General features: G+C 51.3%; 3 protein-coding genes across 3 annotated transcripts; 2 read left to right on the top strand and 1 right to left on the bottom strand.

Moving 5' to 3' along the window:
• Positions 1–143: 143 nt before the first annotated feature.
• On the top strand, positions 144–1,851 carry BDW74DRAFT_188048 (uncharacterized protein; the record flags this gene model as incomplete). Its single annotated transcript, XM_073731630.1, has 3 exons — positions 144–899; positions 935–1,528; positions 1,594–1,851. 3 exons carry the CDS (start codon positions 144–146, stop codon positions 1,849–1,851), a joined length of 1,608 nt encoding a protein of 535 aa, XP_073579539.1.
• A 922-nt stretch (positions 1,852–2,773) lies between these two features.
• Positions 2,774–3,828, top strand: BDW74DRAFT_182398 (uncharacterized protein; the record flags this gene model as incomplete). Its single annotated transcript, XM_073730245.1, has 2 exons — positions 2,774–2,936; positions 3,050–3,828. The coding sequence occupies 2 exons, from the start codon at positions 2,774–2,776 to the stop codon at positions 3,826–3,828; spliced, it is 942 nt and encodes a 313-aa protein (XP_073579538.1).
• Positions 3,829–6,751: 2,923 nt separating this feature from the next.
• fbx15 (F-box domain protein) lies at positions 6,752–9,218 on the bottom strand. Its single transcript, XM_073734037.1, has 2 exons — positions 8,740–9,218; positions 6,752–8,684 (listed from the first exon to the last, which is right to left on the bottom strand). The coding sequence occupies exons 1-2, from the start codon at positions 8,887–8,889 to the stop codon at positions 6,870–6,872; spliced, it is 1,965 nt and encodes a 654-aa protein (XP_073579537.1). The 5' UTR covers positions 8,890–9,218; the 3' UTR covers positions 6,752–6,869.
• Between the last annotated feature and the right edge of the window lie 3,121 nt (positions 9,219–12,339).

Below are 12,339 nucleotides of genomic sequence, written 5' to 3'. Positions count from 1 at the left end.
CCAATTGGGGAGTTTCAATCTCGGGCCATTATCGCAATGATATATATTTGAACTGACGCTTGCCTTTCACTTTGCCCCCTCAGCTATATTATTCTTGAACGATTATTACAATGTCTTCATCAGGATTTGGCACGAACAGCGCAATGTGGCCCCCAGGCACAGTACTCCTCGAAGAGAAGACAACATCGGGAAACAACATCATCCTCCAACCCCAACCGACAAACGACCCAAACGACCCCCTTAACTGGCCTGCCTGGCGCAAATACCTCAACCTAGGTCTCGTCTGCTTCTGGGTTGCACTCGTCGCCGAATTCATCAATGCGCCCACACCAACATGGTCACCTATGCAAGAAGAGCTCGGATATACTAATGAGATACTGAACGATAGCTACGCAGCCGGCTGCGCTGCGTTGGGTCTGGGATCCCTCGTGCTCATCCCGTTGGTACTCAAGTTCGGGCGGCGGCCATTGTATCTGCTATGTACAGTAGTTCAACTAGTAGTGAGCGTCTGGTCTGCGAAGATGCAGACGGTGGCCGATCTGATGCTCGTCAATGTCATCCAATGTTTTTTTGCGAGTCTGGCGGAGACTATTGCTCAGATGACGATTGCGGATGTCTTCTTCGTGCATCAGCGCGGGAGGATGAATACAATTTATGTCTGGGTCTGGCTGTTTGCGACGTACCTGGGACCGCTGATTGCGGGCTTTGTGGCCAAGGGACAGGGCTGGAGGTGGGTTTGGTGGTGGAATGTTGTTGTCTTTGGGGTTGCGGTGCTGGTTGTTGCGTTTGGTTATGAGGAGACCAAGTATTCTCCTCCAGTGGAGGCTCTGGATTCTGTGACTGTGCTTGGTATCAGCGAAGCTAGCAAAGCCGACGGTACATTGACAAGTACAGAAGTGGTTGATAAAAAACAGACAACGACAATGCCATTGAGACACCCTCCGTTCCAGCAGTCGAATCTACGCCCATCGCTATCAACAATGCCGTCCCAAAGAAGACATACTGGCGAAGACTCGCCTTGATTACTCCCACATCCTCCAGCTCGGATTCCAACTTTTCCTACTTCCAATATACATATCAGCCTCTCCTCCTCCTAGCAACAATTCCAGCAATGACATTTGCAGCCCTCGTCTACGGCATCCTCGTCGGCCTCGGCGACGTCATGTCAACAACGATGTCTACATTCCTACCCTCACCCCCCTACAACTTCACCTCAGACCAAGTCGGCCTCATGCACCTACCACGCATGATCGGCGTGACAATTGGCGCGCTCATCACAGGACCCCTGAGCGACTGGTGGATCATCTACATCTCGCGCCGGCGGAACGGAATCTACGAGCCCGAGTGCCGCCTCTGGTGCGTTATACCGTTCCTACCGTTCATTCCAGCCGGAGCTCTCCTGTTCGGAATTGGCTTGGATCAAGGCCTCCCATGGATTATCATCGCCGTTGGACTGGCGCTATATAACATCGGCGTCACACCGATCAACAGTCTTGTCGTTACGTACTTGACGGACTCATACAGAGAGGTGAGCGCACATACCACCTTTTTTTCAGCACCATACGGTATAGAATAAACTAACGGTTCACGTAGATAATCGGCCCCGCCCTCGTAGCCGTAACGCTCATCCGCAATACCTTCAGTACGGCTTTCATTTTCGCGCTGACACCTTGGGAAGACGCAATAGGCCTCAAGTACGTTCTCGTCACGATTCTGCTTATCGCGTGCGTTATCCTGTCTGGTTTTGGGGTGTTTATTCGGTGGGGGAAGGTGTTTCGTGAGCGCTCGGCGCTCAGGTATCGGGCTTTTGCTGGGAGGCAGTATCAAGAGAGGGTTGGGGATGCTACGTAGGTGGTCAGGGGTACTGTGCCGGAATTGCTCCTGCTGGTTATGAAGGTAGGTCTTACATGTGAGGGTGTGCCTACCGCATGCACGCGGAAAACGGCATCATTTTTTGACTCCGAACCCCATCGTGGTGCTTCCTCAAATCACTCTAGAAATCTCTCTAGTCCGCGCCTTGTTAGCATTTCAGTGCCTCTTCACCACAGCGTCTGGCATACTCAAGTGCTTTGATTACCGTGGCCTAATTCCAAGGACCGACTTGCTCTGCTCTGTCGCTAGGACCCCAATTATGGCAACGCGCGGAGCGAAATACCGACCGAAAACAGTCTCGCGGTGTACTTAAATGCCCTGTGCTAGCCTTCGATGAGCCATCTCGATTCGCGGCATTCGGAAACTTGCACACTTGCAGTGGCGGCGGCCGGGCAACCAGTCTTATCAACACCGACTGCTCTGCTCTCTTCGAGATTGGGTTTGAATTTGTCCTGCTCGAGCACTTCAAGCACAGCGACACCATTGCTGGATCATGGAAAATGAGAGCAGACACATCTGGTTACATGGATGCAGATAAAGAAGTGGGGAGTAGAGGAGGCTAAGGCCCCTGTGCTTGGGAAGATGGGGTTAATCATGTTCCATGAAGAGCATGCTTTTTGAGCCCTAACATCATACAGATGCACCATGACCTGCTCAAAGCATATTCAATCTAAAAGCTTTGAGGCCCTACAGGACACATTTACACTGGCCGTGTGAAGACTTGTGTGATGCGGTATCACCAACACTGTCGGTTTTCTCATCTTTGACCCTCTCCTCTACCCTCCCATTTATTACCCCTCTTCGTTCCTCTCACTCTTTTTTCTCTTGCTTTCTTTCATTTACCCATCCTGATCTCCTTCGACTATTACTCAAAATACCGTCTTGTGTCCACTCCACACCCATGGCGCGTGGAAAAGGTGTCAAGCGCTCAGCAAAAGGCGCCTCGAAAAGGCCAGAGAACGAGCCCAAGGCCTCAATCACAGCCTCTACATCTTCTGCATCGTCCTCTACTGGCCGTGAACTTGAAATTGTCGAGCGCCTAACGACCATCGGAGATTTCCAGCGTATGTTACTCACGAGGACCCGTTCATCCGACACAGCAATGGTTTCCACCAATTCACTCCGCGCTCATGCTCCGTCCCATAACGAGACCTCGCTCTAACCTCTGCTCCTCCAGGCGACCGCTCCACTCCTGCTTTCAAGACCGCATTTCAAAACAAGTCTAACCCTAAAATCTTCGACACAAGTGCAACGATTGGTGAAGTCTCTGTAGACCTCACAGCGCGCATTGAAACCTACATCTCCATTAAGAAGTGCGAGCTTCTTTTTGCCTTTTACGAGTGGATCCTGACTGTCAAGCGCAACGATGCCGTTGACGAGCTTCTCGACATAAGCAAGTCTGAGGCTGAGGCTGAGACCAAGGCCGCAGATGCAACTGTTCCGGCACACGACGTACCTTCCACAGAGGGCGAAGCTCCTAGGGACTCTGATGCGACTGAAAATGCGCCCGGCACGAAAACAAAAATCACCCGTGACGCCGCGACTCAATGCGAAGCAAAAACCATGAGTGAAGCCGAAACTGAAGCCGCTACCGCGGAGAAGATCAAGGATCTAGAGTCTCACAATCAGAACCTCACATTGCAGTTACAGGAGAAGATAAAAGACTGCAACACACTGAGGTCCTGTTGCCAGATGCACCACGAGGTATTCCAAGAGCTGAAGGAAACTTACGGCGACCTCAAGACAGAGTACAACAAACGGAGGGACGAGTACTACGAAGCTTTGAACAACGGCAGAGAGCTGCTGCGAGTATATGAAGGGCTACAGGACCTGTACCGGGAATTCGCCATGTATCACGGGGAACTCGACGAACGGTACGCGGAGCTTCTTGTGAGGTTTGATCGCATTTGGTTGCTCCCGTTCAGATATAGTTGGTCGTCCAGGCTGAGAGAGTAGCTGGATGGCTGGGCCATGTACCTCGCTTCGTTCACTTGGTTCGCCCTGCGGTGGCTCTTATGTACAATTACACGGGGATTCTATTTTGTTCGCCTTGTTTCAAGGTCACTTGGATATGTTATGTTCGTCCATCATTTTAATCATCTTGAATTCCATCTGGATTGATGGATATCACTGCCTCTTGTTTGAGCAACGCTACTGAATGGACTACATGCCCTGACCCTGGCTGCTCGCCGTGATCGGGTTCGCTGCCGAATCTCCCAGCCCTTTAACGTCCTGTCCATGGAAGGAATATCACCCCGTCGGTTCCAATGTGGCAAAGCCCAAATCGGCAATAGCTCGCTTCTCTGTACAATATAGACAAAGTCATTTCATTCGGTCCAACAGTCGTGACGCGGCACATCCGAGCTCAAGTAGGCTTTAGCAAGTATACATGAATATGAAAGAGGATCTGATCCAAAATAAGTCCTTCAACTTCTGCGCTTCGCGCCATCAGCTCTTTGACGAGGAAGTAGGTTAAGGTAGAGTAGTTTATGGGAAAAGGGGATGAGTGCGTTTCTCTTTATGTCATGTTCGAGCATAGATAGGAAGACTTGCTCTTCGGAATCTCCGTAGACGACAACGGAATTCCCCAATGACATCGGAATCCTTTGCGAAGAGCCCCATGTGTTTTTCCGGAATTGTGTTTAAGCCAGCGCGTTTCTGGGTCCGTGAGCCAGGGCTTATTTCAACTGCCCCTGCCCCTGCCTCATAGCTCGTAGACGAACCAATCGGGGGTCGTTTACTGTTTAAGGTAATCTGATAGACATCAAGAGTGTCGTAGAGCAAAGAAACATTATTTCATCCAAGGTAGGAGGTGACTAGATTAACTCTATTCATGATTGGCCGTTGGTACTGTCGGCAGTGGTGAATTGAGACCGGGCCGGTTTGGTTGACTTGGTCCTGGTCTCCGGGTTGCTCTTCTTTGGTGGCAGTCTTTGGCGAGTGCGATATGACGAATCCTCATTGGTCGGCTTGTGGTCGGATTCAGGAATCAATGTGCATTTCCGAAGGCAAAGCAAACCAATGTGCTGATGACAAACACAATCAAAACGTTGACTGGACTGCCAATAAAGTTTGCCTCGACGAAGTATGGCAGGGAGTCCACAGCGTAGATGGGAGAGAAAGAACTTCGTGGAAACGCGAGGCTCGAGAATGTTCCATCGCACGGCTACTCACAGAGAAAGAAAGATCTGCGTAGGTATGCAGGGTAACAGCTGCAGCTCCAGCTCCAGCTCCACCAATCCAACTGTCCGTAGGATGAGGCTGGCAAGCGTTACTGATTCTAATCCTGAAAACTCGCCGAGACCCAGACGAAGACAAAGACAAGGACACCGTTGCCACAATCACTTGATATGTTCTCCGTAATAGCGGTGAGGCTGAGATGCTGGCGCGGCTCAAGACAACGATAAACCCTGTTGGAGTTCGTCCGCCAGTCTAGCCTAGTCCACTTAAGGACGAAGCAAGACATGGTATGGAGGCTTCAAAAAGGGGATTGGCAACTATGTTGGCATGAGTCAATCACGGCAAGTTGGATGGTCGATATCGCCCACTGAGGCTCTCCTGGGATTCAGGCGCGCTGACTTAGATAAAGGGCTGAGCCTCAAGCTTGCGTTCTAGGCTCGATCGCAGCAAAAGCTAAGCTGGACTGGATGAATTCGTTGGGAATGGCTTGTTGGCTGGCTGGCTCATTCTCTGCCTCCTATCAAATAAAGAAGTAAGATAGCACTGTGACTGGCTTACGCGAGGGAGTCTAAATACGGAGTATGTAGATGCCGTAATCGACACTCGTAGCCATTGACAACTGGGGCTCGTATTCGTTCACGATAGTTGTTGTCAAAGCGGGAACGAACTGGCAGCCCTACGGTACCCGCACTCGTGGAGTCTGACATTCCGCAAGGAGCCGAGGATGCAAGGCTCAGAAACCTCGGGCATCATGCGATATGGCCTGTAGGAGGGCGAGTGCTGGTGCTCCGCGACTAATCCGTTTCTCCGTAATCTGCTCTGCGATTTGTCTCCTGCTTGCGAAAAACCGCGTGATGATAGTGTATTGACAAGGCATGACTCAATTGCCCCCTCTGTCTTGTCTCGCTGGTTTGAGCCTCGGCCTCAGCTACTATGTAGTTCTAAATGCCGAAAACGGGGTGTGTCCGAGTAAGCAGCTTACATTGGCGGCGAGATCCGGATTTGCTGACGGCGCATACCGTCGACCGAAGGGCGCATGCTGTGTAAATCTCTCAAGCTGATGACATTAGGTACATGGTGCTTGTAGCGTCACCGCTATATCTTAAAATGCTGAAATAAGGGAGGGTTGGCGTGAAGTAAGATGTTTGTTGAGTCTCAGGGCCACTGGCGGAAGAGCACAGAGTAATTCTATCTGTGGCGTACCTGGCGTTTCTTGCCACGCTGAACTGGATGGCGCTTTGTGACAGGTGCGGTGGCGGATTGTATGGAGATTCGGAGGAATGTGCAGTCCACAACGCCGTTGAGAGTGGTTGCAGGTAATCTCAATGAGCGGATGTCGAGTGGGGGATGTTATTCCGTACAAAGTTGCCCAGATTGCAGTTAGAGACCACTCACGAACTCTAGGTAGAGGCGCATATGATTGTCGGGGACTTCGAACTGACTTACCTTATTGGACTTAGCTTGCGCAGTGAGGCTGAGTGGGATCTTGTTTCAGTCCGCTAAATCTGCGCGGGCTTTCGTATCCAATTTATTAATCAGGAAGACGTTGACTGGGGCTAAGAGGTGGGATCGCGTGCTTTGACTTCAGTTGTCTGACTGGTCTTTTGCATCGGCGGCTATGAAGGGTATATGCGTTTCATTTGCGTGTCATAGATAGGGTAGTAATTGATGTGGCTCGAATGCCTGTAACTTAGTCAAGATTTACCAGGTACTATCCGCTACTCCAATTCTGCTGCCTGGGTGGCTGTGCACCCATTGCAACTCCTCACCTCCTGGGGTCAACTCCTCAGCGGCTCAGCCCGCAATGCCGGTGGTCTTCACCGGAGCCAAAAACCCCGGCTTATGTCAAGGTACATAGCACGCTCTTCGCGGACAGCTGGCACGTTTTGGTTCGCCCGCTTCCCCGCAACGGTCGTGTGCATGGCTGCCCGGTCTTGCTGTCCGAGGTCGCTCGCCTGGGGTCGTTCGATGCCAACGGCTTCCGCCTTCTCTGGGGCGTCAGCATAGCTGCCAAAATTCAGGCGCTTGAGTCCCGGGAGCCGCAAGGCAGGGTCAAAGTTGATGAGGATAATTGCCTGGTCACCAGGACTGAGTCCCTCCTGGTTGATGGAATACACAATGGATCGATCGTCAGCAATGGCGTGGACTTGACCGGTTCGCTTGGAAGGGCAGAGTAAGTGGTTCAGCTCCGGCGGAGCGTCATCTGGGGGCCAGAGGTGAATTCCCCGAGTCTTGAAACGCTCTTCACTATTTTCCACCTCACGGCCGTCTGCTTCGCTGAGTTCACACTTAAACAGGGAACCCGGGTCTCCTTCGATGCCTTCCTCGTCAATAGGACACTTTCGCTTCCGAGAAACCACGCGCACCCTTATTCGATCCCGAGGCACGAGGCCGCCACCGCCGACACTTCTTGGAAGCGGGTCATTTACAAGGTCGAGATAACTTGATGCGGGAACATTGTATGAGCGGAATTTGGTTTTTGCTAGAATAAAGTCTCGTTTCGGTTTCGGCTCGACGCCTTCCTCGTACTCGGAGTGATAGTGTCTGCGAAGTCGTTTCCTTGGTGGCTCATAGTTGGGCTTGCATGACGGATCCAGGGTTTTAGTGATGGGTTCGTCAGGTAGAGGCCCTTTCAAATAATAATCGGACGGAGGCTGCTGCTTGCCCACATCGGCTGGCGCTGGAAGGGGCTGAACGTAGTATGTCCGGCAGTTCTCGCTGCCACCGAGTCGCCATTCCCTGCGGCACTCAAGGATCATAAGTTGCCCGGTTGCCTCGTCTTCCCTAAGTGATAGATCTGACCAAGTGTCGTTGATTGGACCTTCGCGGTGCTGTCGACGCCAGGTGCGGTGAGTCTTGACACCCTCCTTGGACAACTTGAGACTGGGGTCCAGGCAGATCCAGACGTAGTATGAAGTCCAGTCCACTTCCTCTTCTTCAAAGTCGACCAACGTGGAGATGGCGTAGAGATGGTCCTGGTAGACTTCAAAACACACCGTCTGGCCAATCTCGTTGCCGGCAAAGTTATCCAATACAATCATGGTGTTTGGCTTTGAGATACTTCCCGTGTTGAGATCTGCACAATTCACTTCCCACTGATTGTAGCCGCGAGTCCCAACGGCGGAATGCGTCCCATAGTAAAGGTATGACCGATTGTGTCGTACAAACAATCGATTTGTTGAGTTAACATGGACTTTCAGCCTGAGACGGCCGCTCTTGCCGTAAGTTGACCGACGCTGGAGGTCTACGGCGAGAATCCAGCCACCGGGCGTCCCAGGAATTGCCACCAAGAATGCAATGACCCAATTGCTGTAGTTCAAAAGCGATATGGTCGTCTGTTCAGTTTCTGGGTTGCACTCGGGCACTGCACGACGTAGGACATTGGGGAGATTTAAGACCTGCTCAACACAGCTGGCACCACGCACATCCAGGGCGCGGATTTCATCGTTGTAGATGTAGCAAAGCGAGCCACCAGTGTACAGAAACGAGCTCCCGTAGCCGAGAACCGATGCTGAATACGGCTGTGCAGTGGCGAAGGATTCTTTGATGGCGTACAAACGCCCAACAACCTTGCGGTAGCCAGTTCTGGTCCGCTCGGCCTCCCTCCCTTCTCTTGTGTGAAGTAGATCGCTCTAGGACAATATGGGATTAGTGCTCGTGTTGAAAGTAGGATGAATTGCGGCATACTCTGACGGTGTTGCGAGCGATTGAATCGCTCTTGGTTAATGTGTTGAGGGCGCGATTGACTCTGCTGAGATGGATGTAGTCATGGCAATCAAGCTTCGAGGCGACTTGATAGAAGACATCGTAGGGAATGGAGTCCAGATTTCTGGTCATTTTCTTTTATGACCAAAAACGCGGACAGGGTGGCCTACGAAGAGAGGGAGCGACGAACCGGAGCCGTGAGGCAGTGCTAAACATCGGAGTAACACTTGGGCCCAGGCTGGGTTGTGGGGATGGGAATGCAGAGTGCGAAGGAATGCATTGAGCTTTATGAGTGAGATGAGGCTCTGGGTGGAGATCAAAATAGAAGCATGACGAGGTGATGAGAAAGAGAGCGCGAAGGGAGTAAAGTGGAGCAGCAGTGTTGGCCTTGGGTGTTGTACGGTAAGTGTTGCCGTCTCTCTCAGTCTCGGTGAATCAATCCTTCAATGCGGCTCTTTCGCTCTCCCGCCATTCTCCCTCTCCCACTCCCAGTCCCCCACCACTCCTCCGTCACCATCTTCAGCCTTGTCTTATTTCCTTCATTCTTCAATCTCGCTTTCCATTCGCTATCGTGTTCATGAGCCGCAACCTTTTACTCCGTCCTAGCTCCTCCAGCTTCCCTTTTCCAGCCACCAGTGGCAATTACCGCAAGGAGATCGGACGAGGCTGACCCCCAGGCCGTGGCAAACAATGCTCGGATTCTATTATAAGCCGCATACAGTAGCCAGCGTTCTTCCGATCCTGAGCCTGCTTGATGGACCCCGTACAAAAGGATCGCCATTGCCAGCCGGAATTTCAAGGCAAGGCTGGCTGTATTACATTACATGCCTGACCGCATCCATCTGAGCACCTTCAAACTCGTTTTGATTGCCTATCAGCGAAGGTTACTATCGGAGGCCTCACACTCATCGGTCTTGTGATTATTGTCGCCAATTGCTGACCACAGCCCGGGGTCGCGTTATTTTATCCCAGAGAGCTCACGGGGTAGTGTCGATCTGACGACGCTAGAAGAGACAAAGATTCTCGACTTCGTATCACAATCACCGCTGCCCTTGCTCTTATCTTCTTAAGCCACACCATGTACCTTTCCGTTCCGGGATAGGCTGCCTTGGCTTCGTTCCCCTGTAACAGATTATGGAATCCGCTTACTCCGGCCACCGGTCCATGCGCCGCAGCAAAAGCTCGGACCAGCTCGATTCGGTAACAACTAAGAGGGGTGCGGTGGCCTTGATTAGTGCGAGGTCTCCTCAATCGACATTTCAAGCTGGACCTCCAAATATAACCGCGTGACACCGTATAACAGGGAAGGTTGATCAAGACGGCGATGCGGGGTTGCTCGAACGATTTACGGTATGGTGTCACCCTTGCTGCCATTACATGTGTTCGCTGGCTTGTGGTACAATCCTACGAGGCCCCCTTGTTTGCTTTCACGATTTCACCCAGGAATCACCCCATGGCCGCATTCTAGGCCGGTCCAGGACTAGAGCAATCAAACAAAGAACCGCAACGCAGGCATTATTCCTTCCATCATCGAAGTTAGTGAGAGTGTACCAGTAGGTACCTTCACAGCCTCGCGGCCTGTGCTCTTGGCAGAAGATACCTACAGAGAAGGTTCATGACTGCCACGAATCAAGCATGCGATTAGCTGGATAACATCCCCGGTAGGGATTATCCTCCTGGGGCTTTCATAGATCGTGGTCCATGCGTTAGCCCGGGTGAAATGCTTCCCCTCATTTCTGCATCAAGACGATTCGAGAGACGCTCTCGAAATCTCTTGTTTTTCCAGGAATCTTACGCCAAGAGCGATACCATCATGGGAAATCTTCGAGAATGATCCAGGAATGTTTCTAGAAGCATTCTAGAAGCCCAGCCCAAAGATTCCGGAAGCTTTCGAGTTCTTCTAGAACTTCTAGAAGAGAATTCAGTAAGAACCATGATGGTACCGGTACTCCGTAGTTTATATTCTACTCAGGAATACATCAAGGAAGCATAGACACCTTGAAACAAGCTTCAGCTATCTTCCTTCCTGTGAGATGGCCAGCTTCTACGATCCATGACGGCGATCTACGGAGTATAACAAGTCGTCTGTCACCGCCAATCAGGCCAGGTCACCAGCACCTCCTCCATCTCTTGCTCACCGGTCGCATAATGACTTCAAAATGTTCGCTGTTGGCCAGTAAGGGACAGCAGTGTAACCGCCACTGACGTGTCCAACGCCGAACGGAATTCAAGGCAGTGGTCAAGGTACTTGTGTCTAATCTGCCGGAGCTGCTCCCACATTGATCAGACAAGCTCAAAGCTTGAGCACTTTGATCCGTGTTATATCGATGCTCCGGGTTATCAACTAGCTATGTCGTGGCAGTGGTAGTAACCACTAAGATTTACATCACGTCTCCGTGCAGACAGTTGATCTTTACGTTCAAACACCGCGTTTCCGCCAAACAATTTCAATTATCAGGGGATACGACACAAATGATCATATAAGCTGACTTTCGGTCATCACAGTGAAAGCAAACTTTTCCCTCCATCCTCGGTCAGACGTCCTCTAACCCTAATTGCCAAATAATCACCTCCAAGCCGCTCAAGCACTTGGCCTCTATCCTGCTCTTCATAGACCCCGACAATAGCACTTCGCGCAAAAAGTAACGCCTCGCCGACTTTCAACCTCACAATTTGGTCGAAAAGCGTAGCCGTCTTCCTTCCGTCTCCTTGCGATTCGGCCTCGCCTGAACGATTTGTCGAAATAGCCCTGGTCTTTCTGGAAGCACCAGGATCCTTGACAGCTGCAGCCAAATGGTGTCGCAAAGCCGTCAGCCATTCGGGCGAAGTGAATCAATGAACGATAGTCACAGAGCAAAGATTAAGCAGTGCAGTTGAAATTGTCGGCTCTTGCGTCGAAACAATGACGCGAACGCCAAGATGGCGTTGGAGGCGTACCGCCGAGAGAATCGTCTCTGTAAAGACGGTGGCTTCGGGCGAGGCGTTCATATACTACACGAGTCAGCACTTTCTGGAATCTCTTGTTGGTCAAGAAGGAAAGAAGCAAAAATGCCTTGTTGCCTACCTTGTGCGCTTCATCAAGGGCAAACACCCGTCCGACCTTGGTATTCTGCTGCAGAAAGATACATAAGCAAATGTTGAACAACCCGCATGCTGTTTCGGGCGACACGCAGGGACATGACAGATCCACTATAGTCAGTTGTCCTGGCTATACTTGGTTAGTCATATTCACCAAATCACTACTTGTCGGTAGGTCGAAACTAACCACAGGTTCCAATTTGTTCCTTCTCTCGCCGTGGCCTCTGATTTTATTACACCCCTAATATTGGTCTGGCTTCCTGGCATGAAACTTTCAAGCATTTCCAATCGCTGTTGTAGCCGACCCAATTGAGAAGTCGTGAGGCTGCATCCGGTCACTATCCTCCCAGAAGAGCACAATCGAAGCCCCCACCAACCTGCTGCTGAGCCTTATCTTCACCTATCCCATGTACAGCGGTGCGCCGTTGATACTGGTAATGGCCATGGTAGTCAATTGCGGCTTTGGTTTTGGTAGCCTTGTGCCATTGCGGTGGGCTCTAGAAC

This window comes from Aspergillus multicolor, assembly GCF_047715735.1.
Source record: "Aspergillus multicolor strain CBS 133.54 unplaced genomic scaffold BDW74scaffold_35, whole genome shotgun sequence".
Taxonomy (NCBI): Eukaryota; Fungi; Ascomycota; class Eurotiomycetes; order Eurotiales; family Aspergillaceae; genus Aspergillus; species Aspergillus multicolor.
The sequence above is the reverse complement of the archived record's forward strand: the minus strand, read 5'-3'. Positions and strand labels throughout refer to the sequence as shown.

Bases quoted from the DNA above. Each gene is read 5' to 3' on its own strand.
- fbx15 (XM_073734037.1), bottom strand. From the start codon at position 8,889: ATGACCAGAAATCTGGACTCCATTCCCTACGATGTCTTCTATCAAGTC. The intron at 8,685-8,739 runs GTATGCCGCAAT...ATATTGTCCTAG, and splicing joins TCGCTCGCAACACCGTCAGA to AGCGATCTACTTCACACAAG.